The sequence below is a fragment of the Notothenia rossii genome (assembly GCF_949606895.1).
Source record: "Notothenia rossii genome assembly, chromosome: 9".
NCBI classification, from domain to species: Eukaryota; Metazoa; Chordata; class Actinopteri; order Perciformes; family Nototheniidae; genus Notothenia; species Notothenia rossii.
This window is the reverse complement of record NC_136907.1, coordinates 3,887,187-3,902,414: the sequence shown is the minus strand read 5'-3', so window position 1 is coordinate 3,902,414 and position 15,228 is coordinate 3,887,187. Positions and strand designations below refer to the sequence as shown.

The 15,228-nt window shown below is 39.7% G+C and overlaps 1 protein-coding gene across 9 annotated transcripts in view; it reads right to left on the bottom strand.

The window, feature by feature from the left end:
• LOC307018832 (neural cell adhesion molecule 1-like) overlaps positions 1 to 15,228 on the bottom strand; it is a 320,994-nt gene that overhangs the window by 17,883 nt on the left and 287,883 nt on the right. For 8 of the 9 annotated variants that reach the window (XM_079649276.1, XM_079649273.1, XM_079649274.1 and 5 more), the window contains 2 exons: positions 9,781 to 9,905; positions 8,726 to 8,906 (listed from right to left, as the gene is read on the bottom strand). In XM_079649276.1, the coding sequence (XP_079505402.1) occupies positions 8,726 to 8,906; positions 9,781 to 9,905 (306 nt within the window). Of the gene's footprint in view, positions 1 to 2,112; positions 3,181 to 8,725; positions 8,907 to 9,780; positions 9,906 to 15,228 lie in introns of those variants that run through there. The other variant, XM_079649280.1, reaches the window with a different exon arrangement.

Genomic DNA, 15,228 nt, shown 5'->3' with positions numbered 1-15,228 from the left:
ACAGGTATGTAGTGTCTCTACTTTAAAGAGTCCTCTCCTGCTGATGTTCAGGTGTATATCAGCATGTAGTGTCTCTACTTTAAAGAGTCCTCTCCTGCTGATGTTCATGTGTATATCAGTATGTAGTGTCTCTACTTTAAAGAGTCCTCTCCTGCTGATTTTCAGGTGTATATCAGTATGTAGTGTCTCTACTTTAAAGAGTCCTCTCCTACTGATGTTCAGGTGTATATCAGTATGTAGTGTCTCTACTTTAAAGAGTCCTCTCCTGCTGATGTTCAGGTGTATATCAGTATGTAGTGTCTCTACTTTAAAGAGTCCTCTCTTTCTGACGTTCAGGTGTATATCAGGATGTAGTGTCTCTACTTTAAAGAGTCCTCTCCTGCTGATGTTCAGGTGTATATCAGTATGTATTGTCTCTACTTTAAAGAGTCCTCTCCTGCTGATGTTCAGGTGTATATCAGTATGTAGTGTCTCTACTTTAAAGAGTCCTCTCCTGCTGATGTTCAGGTGTATATCAGTATGTAGTGTCTCTACTTTAAAGAGTCCTCTCCTGCTGATGTTCAGGTGTATATCAGTATGTATTGTCTCTACTTTAAAGAGTCCTCTCCTGCTGATGTTCAGGTGTATATCAGTATGTAGTGTCTCTACTTTAAAGAGTCCTCTCCTGCTGATGTTCAGGTGTATATCAGTATGTAGTGTCTCTACTTTAAAGAGTCCTCTCCTGCTGATGTTCAGGTGTATATCAGTATGTAGTGTCTCTACTTTAAAGAGTCCTCTCCTGCTGATGTTCAGGTGTATATCAGTATGTAGTGTCTCTACTTTAAAGAGTCCTCTCCTTCTGACGTTCAGGTGTATATCAGTATGTAGTGTCTCTACTTTAAAGAGTCCTCTCCTGCTGATGTTCAGGTGTATATCAGTATGTAGTATCTCTACTTTAAAGAGTCCTCTCCTGCTGATGTTCAGGTGTATATCAGTATGTAGTGTCTCTACTTTAAAGAGTCCTCTCCTGCTGATGTTCAGGTGTATATCAGTATGTAGTGTCTCTACTTTAAAGAGTCCTCTCCTGCTGATGATCAGGTGTATATCAGTATGTAGTGTCTCTACTTTAAAGAGTCCTCTCCTGCTGATGTTCAGGTGTATATCAGTATGTAGTGTCTCTACATGTCTCCATGCTTTAATGTTCAAAAAGCTCTTTATTGTTCTCGTACTGCCTGTGCTGCAGCACCTCTTTTCACCCTCTGTCTGAAACCAGAGCCCAGTCTGCTCTGATTGGTTAGCTGGCCAGCTCTGTTGTGATTGGTCAACCGCTTAGAGATGTCCCGCCCCTTAGCCTATCATGTACAATGTGTTAATGCTATCCAATAGAAGTGCAAGTGTTACATAGTGATGTCTCTATGTTCTGGAAGTAAAAGGAATCCATTTATAACACCTACAGGAAAAATAAAACCCAAAAAGTAGAATAGGGCCTCTTCAAAACGTCGGACAGCTGGACATTTATCTAGATATCAAAGCTAAAAAACGATATGTCTCTTAAATATTTTTCGATTGGGACCAAAGCTGCAGTGTGTTTGTTTCTTGCTTTCAAAATGCTAAATCATGATAAAACAGCAGTTTTTAGTCCGTTTAAAAGTGCATTACTAATGCAGTTGTGATTACAATCGTGAAGCATCCTAGTTTTAACAGATACATTTTGTTAACAATCAAAAACTACAGCTCCAATCAGGATGCGATTGAGCTCTCACGATGCAGCAGTTGATTTTGCTGTCAACAAAAGAGAGCGTTGTTTCATCTTAGTTTAATGTAATGTTATTTCCTGTCTTTCTCAGGCTTTCTAGTTTTGACTTTCACAACAACAACGAGGTCATGTGTGATCGCAAAGCCTTCATTCTGTATACTGTTTGACATAAGTTCATCTTTTGTTCATGCTTGCATACTGTTGCTTCTTTAAATAGCCAGACTTTTAAGTTGTTAGCATCTGGGTTTAACGTTGTGTGGTGAGATGCAACACTGAATACAGACATGTTGTAAAAGATGTGTCGGAGCAGCTTCACACGGTGTCACACACACTTCAGTCCGTTCAGACACTTCAGCCTCAGAAAGCCATCACTTCCATGAAAGAAAAAGAAACAATTTATTTCAACCCTACAATGGTTACATGGAAACACACTGATATGTACTTACAAAAATTCCTCAGAGAATAGAATAATTTCACATGATTGAAAATGAAATATTTTTAGTGTTGTTGCACATATGTATTTTTTACTTAGACATTTCTCTGCTTTCAGGTAGAAAGAGAACAAGAACAAAAAAAAAATCTTCAAGGTCAGTTTGAAAAGAGTATGTACACTTTGTCACAAAACATGATTAGTTTCAACCTTCTCTCCAGACAAGGCGGTTACATTATAATGTGAAAATTAATCTTGAAAAATGATTACCATAACCAGTGTCCATTTTTTTTTGCTCTGCAATCTTTCCTCATTTTATACATCAGGACATTTCAAGCTTGTATCCAAAGACAGAGGAATGAGGCACTCTTCACCTGTTAACACATTCATAATGCTCCAGTGGGGAGCTCTAAAGCAGCTGCATAGCACATGAATGAATACTGGATCATGCCTTCATGCAGTGTTCATGCTTTCATGTCATTTGTGACAACGATGTGTCTGTTTAAAAGGCAACGAATTCCAAAATAAAAGTCTCTTTGTGATTGCCATTTCCGGTTGTAGACACATAATGAAACAGTGTAAGGTAAGTCTATTAATCACCCCTTCTTAAGATCACATTAAGGCATTATGAATGTGTTACTAATCTAAAACACTCCCAAATCCAACGGTAACATAACCCTTTCCAAATCTATTCATATACAACATGTAAACAAATGAAAACAAAAATATTAACAGAATCTAAATTCCCCCGAAATTTGAGAATGATGCAAGTACTGAGCACCCTGTAATAACATCATGAAATCAATGTCTTCTTATTTTTTTATCTTGTGTGTGGCTGCACAAGGGGTCGAAAGGCATAGAGAGCAAAGGAGTCTGTGCTGAAAGATTTCAAAGGCTCAGACTTTCCTCTTTCTCCTCGCAAAAAAAAAATCAGTTTATGAGAGGCAGAGCAGAGCCAGCATGGACAGCAGGAGCGCTGCCAGACTGCAGGAAACACACCGGCACCCCAGGGTGGCTGATTGACCAACCACAGATGGATAATAAAAATATATAATACAAGCAACAAACACAGAGAAAGAAACATTTGTGTGTATGGCAATGTCATGGTCCATAGGTGCCCAAGAAGATCACACATGAAGACGAGACACGGAGAAAAAAGGGGGGAAGAAAGAGGGAAAAGAGGGAGAGAGATAGAAAAATAACGTCAGAAATACAGAAATTACAACTGAGTCGAGGAATAAAAAGGGACGTCTACATGTGAAGCTAGAGGATCAAAGTAAAAGAATAAGTCTTAGCATGTTAGCAGCACGGCAAGATGACGCATGGCATGCATGGGGGTGAAAGGTCACGGAAATGAAGGGAATGACAACAGACAGGAAGACGAGTCAAACACAGAGTAATGGTTAGAAACAAGACAAGGTTTTAATCCGTCGTGGTGCAGATCAGGGGCAGTTATAAGTCACGCTATGGAGTGGTGCAGGAATGAGTCCGTGCACCCGGAAATGAGTCGGCATTTAAGCACTTCCTGTTCCCTCTTCTGGAAGTTTCTGGTTTCGAAGGTTTTTGTTCCACAGCATACATTTTGTCAGTAAATAGTAATACCCCACTGGTGAATTTAATCGTGAAGTATTATCGTATTGTAGTGTACCTTATGCATCGTATCGTATCATATCGTAAAGTATTATCATATGGTATTGTAACATATTGTATCAGAAAGTATTGTATTGTATTGTATCATAGTGTATCATAGTCAGGGGTGCACACAACTTTCTCAGCCTGACCACCTGACCTGGAGTCAGTGTTTGGTACTCCAACTTCCGGCTCCCCTCAAAGTTCCCATGAAGCCCTCTGTATCGCGAATGTCAGCGGGGGGGTTTGGGGGGGGGGGGGGGTCTAGTGCAGGGGTTCCCTAACTTTTCAGCCCGCAACCCCCAAAATAACAGTGCCAGAGATTGTCGACCCCCTGTCGACGGGGAGGGGGGGGGAGGAGGTGCTAGTGAATTAATTTCAGTTTTCCGCACAAACACTGCGCTAGTGGATTGTCAAAGCGGGAGCCTCGTTGCGGGGAAATTATACAGATGGCTAGACCGCCCCTGAAAATGTCTATACAAACGTTATTATTAATAATAATTTTTAAAAAAAAATTATAAAAAAAATGTATCAATTTTTTTTAATATTTTTTTTTTTTTAATTTTCCATTTTTATTTTGTAATCATCAGACCACTCGGGGTCTCGCGACCCCCACTTTGGGAACCCCTGGTCTAGTGGAGTATGAAGCCCTCTGTATCGCGAATGTCGGCGGGGGGGGGGTCTAGTGGAGTATGAAGCCCTCTGTATCGCGAATGTCAACGGGGGGGAGGGGGGGGGGGTAGTTGAGTGCAGAGCTTCGTGATCACAGAGCGTGTGAACGTTGTGATCAGCTGAGTTAGCGCAGGGCTGACCGACGTTAACAGCAGCCCCTCACTCTGTCGTCCGGTGATCTAACCGCCATCTGGAAAAGCTTCACAAGGACGTCGGTACGCAAATGCGCTTTGTGACACAAGTGACGGTACGCCTTTCAGATTGTTGCCGCGCATGCGTACCTGCGTACCATTTACGTGCACCCCTGATCATAGTGTATCTTATTGTAAGGTAATGTAATGTATTGTAACGTATTGTATCAGAAGCATTGTATCGTATATCCTTCGTTATTGTATTGTATTTCTTTTTTTTGTCAAGGGCACCAGGGAGATGCTAACTTACTCTACAATAATCCCTGCAGTACTCTATTGACGTGCATTTGTAAAGGCCAGTGGTGTAATGGTAATGCACAAACACGCTAACTTGCCACTATTCCAAAAGCGTTATTAATGGAGAGATTATAAACACAGTATGCCCTCTAGATTAATGTTATGTTATCTGTGTCTCTGGAAGTGTTTGCCAAAGGCTGCTATGTTTTACTGATAGATACATTATGTGATCATTTCAATATCCAACCAGTGATACTCCCCATAGCTTTAGCACTGACTTGCTGTGTGAAAGAAGCAGCATCATGCCAACAAAAATCCTTAAGAAACTTGAGTTTATTCAGATTGTTTTGTAGAATAGGAGCAGGGAATACTCACCTGTTTATTACTGACTAAATAACAGCTTTATGAAGCTTCATTAGCTGCGTTTTTTATGTTTTTGTTTGCATTTAGCAACTCTGCAGAAAGACCCATTAGAAAGTTTTCCTCATTAGCTGGTCGGACTGCAATCAGGCAGCATTTAGGATTCCTTCAAAGCATATTTGCTGTCGTAATTAGTGCAGAATAGATGCTGCTGAAGACACTGCAGGGAAAACAAGTCACTCCTAAAAGATTTGTATAAACTATTACAGATGTAGGATGATCATTTAATACTACACTTCACATATCACCATATTGTCTTCTGATAAGATTTGTGTTTTCAACTATTTGTAAATAAAATGAATTGTGTTGAGAATGCAGGTGGAAAGGAGCGGGCATTTCTTCAGATTACATCACCGGTCATGCAAACACACGTCAAGACAGAAGCTGGTTATGAATGGATGAGTAGATGAATGGATGTTATAAAAACTGTGAATGTTAATATCTGTTTAATTTACTTCAACGTCAGCCTTAGTTTGGGGGATTTGGATTGTCTGTGTCCGTGTTAGAAGGCTGTTTGTTTTGACACTTTTTTGCACGAAAATTATGATGAATTATGAATGATCTCTCCACAGCTGGGCAGCCTCTCACCTGCTGTGACACACTGCAGGTATTACACAAGCCCAATGTTATCGAGGCTTTTTAAAAAGGACAGAATCAAAAGATAATTTTTCCGCCAAACTACAGAGATGTTTTGTGTTATTTTAAACCTGACTACTACTGACATAAGGACGAAATGTTGCACACAGTTCCATTAAAACGACAATTATTTTAAGGACGTGAGAGTATTTCCCACATTACAATGTAAATCAAATTTTATAAATAAATTGTACACATTGCACACAAACTTTACCTCCAACTCTTTCCTGATTGGGGATCAATAAAGTATATTTAAACCAATCTAAAACAATATTACTATATATGCAAAACATCCTCTATCTGTCTACTGTTTATATATATATATTTACATTTTAATTTATTTTTAACTCATGTGCAATGCCTTGTTTTAAAATAACAATTTCCCAATTTGTGTTTAATAAAATGTATTTAATCGATACGAAAATAATCTAATTTGAGAGATACCTTACATTTCATTTAGCTACACTTGTATCCAAAGCAATTTACAATAACATCCTTCACTTTTAAATGTGTTCCCTTTGGTTTATATGTGTGTGTGTGTGTGTGTGTGTGTGTGTGTGTGTGTGTGTGTGTGTGTGTGTGTGTGTGTGTGTGTGTGTGTGTGTGTGTGTGTATGTGTGTGTGTGTGTGTGTGTGTGTGGCGGCCGTGAAAAAAGAAAAGAAATTCAAACTGATTGAAACCTGCTTTCGCAATTTGCATCCAAATTTAGAGCAGGGAGCCAATACATATATTTAGAAAATGAGAAACTGTACCAAGAAGGGAAATTAAATGCAGATGTTGTAGCTAAAAATAAACCTCAGCAATTCCCCACATGTCTCAAAGGGAGGGGAACTCAACAGCAACTTGAAAGCAAAACCACACATCCAAAACAACACCATGAAATGAAAGAAATTAGGGGAATTAAAGGGGGACTGACTTGGATGAAGCCCACATGATCCAAACCTCCCACTGATACATGGCTGATGCCCAGCAAGCGCATGAAAAAAGAAAATCTCTGCTTTTCTTTATTCGCCATGCACTGGCAGCCATTGCAATTCAGGGTCTCCAATAACACACAGATTAATCCAGCTGGAAGAGGCTCCATGCAAACACTATTAGGGCTGCATCCCAACATTAACAAAGCCCCACACTGCATGACAATAGGAGTGTGAGACCCACTAAACCTGGCAGGGAACGAGGGATATTGAGATAGAAAGAATAACAAGATGAGAGGTTTGTGGAAAAAAGGGAGGAAGGAGGCCATTTTGTTTGAATACAATGGTATCTTTTGTAATATAATAATTTATATATTTGAAGGAAATCCACTTCCTGTTCTCTAGTGTGGATATCAATGGTTCAAATGTTGAACATGTTTTTAAATGAGGACTGGTTGCTAACAAGTGTCTAAATGAGACGACTAAATGTCATCACGCTTAACGTTAGCTGCCTTTAGCTTAGCGGTGGTGACGTGAAGTCATGTGACCGTGCTGTAGTTCCTTTATAGCCCAACATTAGCCACCTTTAGCCTAGCGGTGGTGACGTGAAGTCATGTGACCATGCTGTAGTTCCTTTATAGCCCAACATTAGTTACCTTTAGCTTAGCGGTAGCGACGTGAAGTCATGTGACCGTGCTGTAGTTCCTTTATAGCCCAACATTAGCCACCTTTAGCTTAGCGGTGGTGACGTGAAGTCATGTGACCGTGCTGTAGTTCCGTTATAGCCCAACATTAGCCACCTTTAGCTTAGCGGTAGTGACGTGAAGTCATGTGACCTGTGCTGTAGTTCCTTTATAGCCCAACATTAGCCACCTTTAGCTTAGCGGTGGTAACATGAAGTCATGTGACCGTGCTGTAGTTCCTTTATAACCCAACATTAGCCGCCTTTAGCTTAGCGGTAGCGACGTGAAGTCATGTGACCTGTGCTGTAGTTCCTTTTGTAGCCTAACGTTAGCATTTTACTTCTAAATTCATAGAGTGGTGTTAATATGTGGAGATTATGCTGCTGAACAAAATGTGTAAGTATCATAAAAGATACAATTATAGTTACATGAGGGAGAAGTAGTAGTAGACAACATTTGTATGATGAAGTAGTTTGGTAGCTCAGGTTTAGTGAATGGGGAAGCAGCCCGAGTTAAAATTATCAGCTCACACAGCCAGAGAGCAGAGGCCGACCGTGACCACCTGAGGACAAGTTGTTGGTATTAACTGGACAAAATGCTCCGACTGATATCTGCTCCTCTTCACGCTCACTGGAGCTCAGCAGCAACAGCAGCTTCACAGAGGAAGAGCAACGTGATGCTGAGTTTTGTCTGTAGCTGCAGAGAGTTATTGAGGAGGAATAAAAACATGTCTGCTCTGCAAGAGGTGGTCAAAATGTTTTAAATTGCTGATTCAAAAGGTTAATATTCTAAAAGCCCCCTTACATAACATTTGGGATGTGGATTGTGTCCACTACACTTACACCCCACAAATCCAAATATTATGGGCAAAATATTATTTTAACTAAGCTTTTAATTATTTATTTACCTTTCATGTTTTTATTTGAATTTCTTTATATTAAAATTAATTACTTAATTATATTTACACATTTTGTAAATATCAGTATTGTGGTCACGAATTGTGTCTTATTTCAATCCTACTTCTACCGAGAGGGTTATCTTTTGTTAACTTTTATTTAATTTCCTAGATTTCTTTTGCTTATTTTAAATTGTCGTTAGTTTGAGCATTGTGGTCACGGGGGAGGCCTCGCTGCACGGTGGCTGTGTGTGGATGCTGGGGAGATGATGCGATTTGTACCTGGGATGGTGGTGGGGTCGCTGGCGGTTCTGAAGGAGACGACACCCGGCTCTGATTTTCCCTGCTGGTTCTCGGCCACCACGTACACCTCGTACTCCGTGTTCCAGTCCAGGCCGCTCAGCGTCGTGTACTCGCTGTTTCGAGGCATTCGGATCTCTGGCTTCCACTCAGACACGTGCTTCTGAAAGATAAAAGAATATAGGCAGGACACAAATCAACACTGCGCACTCAACTGTTAAACACCTGGGCTTTTGAAAGAACATCCATAACATTCATCTGTTTGCAACGAACAAGTTATTTATCTAATATACCATATTCCAATTACTTGTACACAGACTCTCCTTGCACTATTTCTATTGATTTTATTTGTATTTACTTGCACTATTTTATGTATTTTAATGTGTAGCGTTGGGTATTCTTCCTGGGGTCCTCACTGACACTACATACATAGCCACAGGCACAGTTCAATTATACGTTATAATACTGAGATTTCTTTCAGCAACCTTTTGAATTGTACAAGAGACTTTCATGAATGAAAAGTGAAACCTTTCACATCAGCTTTAATATCTTCATTCAAACTAAACTAACCATTGAATATGTTGTATTGTACATATCTTTACATATTTTGTTGATGTTATATTTTGTACAATGTGCATGTACATTTTCTATAATTTATTTAGATATTTTTGTTAATTTTTATCTTTTTATTGCACATTTTCCCTTTAATATGTTATGTTAACAAAAATAATTATAAATCCTATTATTTTTAAATCTTTGAATTGCCTACTCTTACTTTAACTTCTTAGTTTTGTAAATATATATATTTTCTGTTTTATCTATACAATTACGCACTGTCATGAAACCCAGTTTTTCACCAGAATAAAAATAGTAATATACAATAATAAAAACAACTAAGAATATGTGCACTTTTCACGGCAGAGGGTTAAATCGTATTCCTGCTTGTAGCTGTTTGGTGAGTACCGGTCTTTCCAAGCATTGGTTATTAACATTAATTATGAAACCGCTGCAATATTTAAAAAAAGCTCTGCACTCACAGCCTTGTATCGGACCAGGTAGTGCCTGATGGGGGATCCGCCGTCGTCCTGCTTGATCCAGTTCACCTTCAGAGAGTTGCCCCTCTCCAGGACCTTCACCTCCAGTTTAGGTGCACTAGGTTCCCCTGCACAGGAGAAAGAGAGCAATTAGTTGACATACATATGGTTGTTGCATCAACATTAGCCTCTAAATGCAAGTAAACTACTCTGCTTCTACTCCTACTACTATTTTAAAGTTTTCTTGAACCTACACTGTAAAAAAAACCTGCTTATATTAGCATTTCTTAAAGAAAACTGTGTTGCTGAGTTTGGGGGAATATAGTGGTGCAGGAATGAGTTGTAAAACCGAGAAATTAGTCGGCATTTTAGCCCTTCTTGTTTCCTTGTCTGGAAGTCACTGTTTTTTTTGGACGTGTTTTACTGTAGGTTAGAAGCCTGAAATAAGGTCTGTGGTTAACACAAGCTGAAGAGATTTTGTTCTGAGACATAAAATACACCAGTAAATACCTCACTGGTGAATTTAAAAAACGGCGGTTGCTAACAAGTGTCTAATTGAGACGACTACGCTTCATCACGACCAACATTAGCCTCCTTTAGCTTAGCGGTGGTGACGTGAAGTCATGTGACCGTGCTGTAGTTCCTTTATAGCCCAACATTAGCCACCTTTAGCTTAGCGGTGGTGACGTGAAGTCATGTGACCGTGCTGTAGTTCCTTTATAGCCCAACATTAGCCCCCTTTAGCTTAGCGGTGGTGACGTGAAGTCATGTGACCGTGCTGTAGTTCCTTTATAGCCCAACATTAGCCTCCTTTAGCTTAGCGGTGGTGACGTGAAGTCATGTGACCGTGCTGTAGTTCCTTTATAGCCCAACATTAGCCTCCTTTAGCTTAGCGGTGGTGACGTGAAGTCATGTGATCGTGCTGTAGTTCCTTTATAGCCCAACATTAGCCTCCTTTAGCTTAGCGGTGGTGATGTGAAGTCATGTGACCGTGCTGTAGTTCCTTTATAGCCCAACATTAGCCACCTTTAGCTTAGCGGTGGTGATGTGAAGTCATGTGACCGTGCTCTAGTTCCTTTATAGCCCAACATTAGCCTCCTTTAGCTTAGCGGTGGTGATGTGAAGTCATGTGATCGTGCTGTAGTTCCTTTATAGCCCAACATTAGCCTCCTTTAGCTTAGCGGTGGTGATGTGAAGTCATGTGACCGTGCTCTAGTTCCTTTATAGCCCAACATTAGCCTCCTTTAGCTTAGCGGTGGTGACGTGAAGTCATGTGATCGTGCTGTAGTTCCTTTATAGCCCAACATTAGCCTCCTTTAGCTTAGCGGTGGTGACGTGAAGTCATGTGACCGTGCTGTAGTTCCTTTATAGCCCAACATTAGCCGCCTTTAGCTTAGCGGTGGTGACGTGAAGTCATGTGACCGTGCTGTAGTTCCTTTATAGCCCAACATTAGCCCCCTTTAGCTTAGCGGTGGTGACGTGAAGTCATGTGACCGTGCTGTAGTTCCTTTATAGCCCAACATTAGCCACCTTTAGCTTAGCGGTGGTGACGTGAAGTCATGTGACCGTGCTGTAGTTCCTTTATAGCCCAACATTAGCCCCCTTTAGCTTAGCGGTGGTGACGTGAAGTCATGTGACCGTGCTGTAGTTCCTTTATAGCCCAACATTAGCCACCTTTAGCTTAGCGGTGGTGACATGAATAGCTTACAGCCTATCAACAAGTGGTGTAATGTGTAGAGATTATCCTGCTAAGTATCATAAAACTTAAAAGCATAATGCAAAATCAAATGGAAAATTCCAAGGGAACCAGGGAGAAGTTAACTTCCCAAATTTCGGACAAAAAAATCAATCTTCCCTGCACCACTTTATTGCAGAAACCAACAAAGTGTGTTTTCAAGTATCAAATACATATTGTGGGTGTTTCTCCCTTTAAGGGCTGCGCGGAGGTGCCTCTCTCCTTGAAGCCTCATTATCTGCTCTGCCTCCTGAGTAATGGCGGCTGGGTCGCTGTATAATGAGCCTGTAGACCTTGATTGGACGTGTTACTCTATTACTTCTCATAATGTATACATAGTGTTGAGGGAGGGCAGGTGGAGGTGTTTAGTATGCATGGGTTGAGGTGATTTTCTCTCATTCCAATGTAAGGGCTGTAAGGGAGGAGACTGACAACCCAGGCTCATTAATTATGTACATATTTGGTTGCACACAGTTAGCCTTGACGATGATGTATTTAAATTGTCTACCTCATGATAGTACAGCCTTTGCCCTGTGCTAACACTCTCTCATAATAGCAGGTGGGAAGAACATATTGTATTCTACGTTATCAAAGACAATGTGCAGAGTTTAACATGTGTAACATTGGCAGACATTTCAAATGGACAATCTCAGTGTTAGTGGTAATTAAATGAATATGCATGAAGGCACTGGTTGTGAGTTATCATCTGAGCTGCATTCGTCTACACAGGACTGAACATGACAGATGCTGGAATTAAATCAGACAGTTGGTTAGTGACAGCAGCGTAACACGAGGCCGGTTAAACATCGGGACATTCAGCGGGGTTATTCACAGGCATCATTCTGGGTTAGCTCATTTTCTCTGAGGCTAAAACTGAGAGAGAAGGGGTTAGAACGACAAGCTTCTCCATGCAGACTGGAGCATCTCACCCTGAAACACATTCAATGCCAACTGATATGGCACCCTCACTCTTTAAAGCGTACATTGAGACATAAAGGGAATTGAAAAGAGTCATAGAATACATGCTGTTGGATAAAACAATTCTCTTTTAGTTTTGGAGTGCTTGACGTTAATCGTTTGTCTGAAATACAGTAAGGATTAATGCTAAAAAATAAATCATGCAATCCTGTTTTTTTCCTCAGAATTCTGACTTGAATCAATTTTTTACACTCTGTCTCAAAACTATACAACTTGGAAAGATAACGATTATGTTCATACTGTCAATGTAGAAATGCAAGACACAGACACATGCAGAGGGTGGACTTGTCTTCTAGAAGAAGAAAGAGGACGTAACAAGGAACAGACGTGCATGTTGCAGTAATGCAATCACACACTGCGAGCTACAGATGATCTTTGGAAAAAGTAAGAGAAGTTCGATGTGTAAGGTGAAAATGAACTTGCAAGGCAGTCAGGGGCACTTTGTGAGGATGCTCTCATGGTGTTTAAATGTGATCACAAATGTAATGGCAAAAGAAAAAATTGAACAAAAGATCTGCTTGTTCAGAAAGTCTAATGTGTAAAAACGATTGCTATCTGGAAGAATACTTTAAAGTTAAAGAGCTTTCAAAACATATTTCTACCTACTTTTCTAATCAAGGTTTAAATAAACTAGAACACCAGAGAATCACACATTGACAGTTTGTCTGGATTTAAATTGTGATTCTCCCTCGACGGGATAATATGGTGATCTTGTTCTTCATTTTTTTATTTGGTTATAACATTTACTCTCCTTTGCACTTTGACTGATTGAGAAATATGAATCCTGAACCATCTCAGCCTCTCAGTAACCAAAGTGAGAAAAGACAAATGCAATGTTAGATTTACAAACACATTGCAATGTCGTCTGTTGTGTTAATGCAGGTAGAGCTCACAGATGGGTGGCCATAACATTATGTATTTCACTTTAAATCAAGGACATGTGGTCATAAATCAATTCAAATGTGTCTCAGCTAGCTCTGGAGAAATGAAAGACCCCATTTACACCGGGTGTTATCAAGAGACTTGACTATATAGTAACATTTATTATGGTTTTGTAGTAATTATGATATTATTAATGAATGTTAAAGCAAGGGTAACAGCAAGCATAACACACAGGGTCAATGAGTTAATAGTCACATAAAACTACCAGCAGAATATGGCCCAGGTGGCATTTGTAATCAGGCACTACAAGGAGAAAAGTCTGGCATTGTTACTAAATGAAAGCAATGAAGAATGGGCAAAATGATCAGAGTTTGCAAGAGACAATCTTAAGATGAAGAATGATGATTATTTACTATATATTAACAGAAAAAGATGAATGGAAAATGTCAAAATTAAAAGTGATGAATGCGTCTCCTAAGTGTCTAAAGTCTTCTGAATGACCATTTCTGATGTCGTGATCTCAAACTAAACAAAATAAATTACCTTCTGTTGGCCAGCGGAGACGACATCATCAGCACCATGCAAGAGCCACATGACACAGTCACATGATGTGCACGCACATGATTGGTCATTTGGAAATTAAAGAGGGAGGAGGAGGAGGGTGGGATATATGGAAAACACATAAAACATTGGTGAAAAATGATGAAAAAATTTCAACATAAAAAACAAATGAACATTAATGTTAAAGACAAAATGACAAAAAACAAATAACCAAGAGAAAAACATAAATCAATAAACACATTTTTTAAAATATATATAAACACAACTGAATACATGAAGCACTTCTGGACGTTTTGTTTTTGGAAGCATGTTAGAATATTAATAAATGGATAAATAAACAATTCGGTATTGATTTTAAGATATTCATTCAGGGGATAGGACATCCAGAACTGCGTCATGCATCGACATAATCAACAGTTTTTCCTCTTGTTTTTATTCTAATGTATTAGATTTGAGTTTGTTCAGGGTCAGAACGGAGGAAAATCTGCAGCTTTGACAATACACAACATGCCAACTAAATATGAAACACAACACAACAGAATGAACACATGAAACATCAGGACAATCTAGAAGCATTTGTGTGACGCACTTGCAGAAAAAACACACTACGAACAATCCTAGCGTCAAATGTAACGCCGAATGTGATTAAAAGAAAGGTTAAGTTAGGACATACAATTCTCATACAGTACATTATTTATGTGAACAACATTAATCAGACAACAGTTAATCCGGTGAGTCTGGACCAAACACACAAACAGCTTTGTTTACCTCCCATGTTGCCTCAGGGATTAAAGCAATAAGCAGTCAAATGGGTTAGTTTCTTAAAGCTGTAATCAGCTACAACTTGACCGAAATATTGATCAGATGTCAGCGGGGGCTAAGCAGTGTCGCACATCTGGATTCATCCTAAAAACTGCAGTGAACACGCTGCCATGCATGACAGATGATCTGAGCCGAAAGGACAAAGAAACAATAAGAAACATGGAGCGGTTCTCAGGAAAGGTTTACAGTGACTGAGTGGATGTGATAAGAACTGCTATGATAAAACCCAACACATTTTTGCAGGGTGGTAGCCTACTGTAGAAATAATGCATAGCTTAGACCCTCCAGAAAAACGCGATTCTGCGATCGCAGATTTTAACGCATAATCAGCAAAATGGCGCAGATTTTTAAAAGGCCGCATATTTATCAAAAGGCCGCATAATCCCCGCATTTTTCCACACAAAGTTGAGGAAAAAAAAGTTAACTCGTCTTGACGTGACGTCATCAGCTCGCGCATCACAGAATGTAAACAA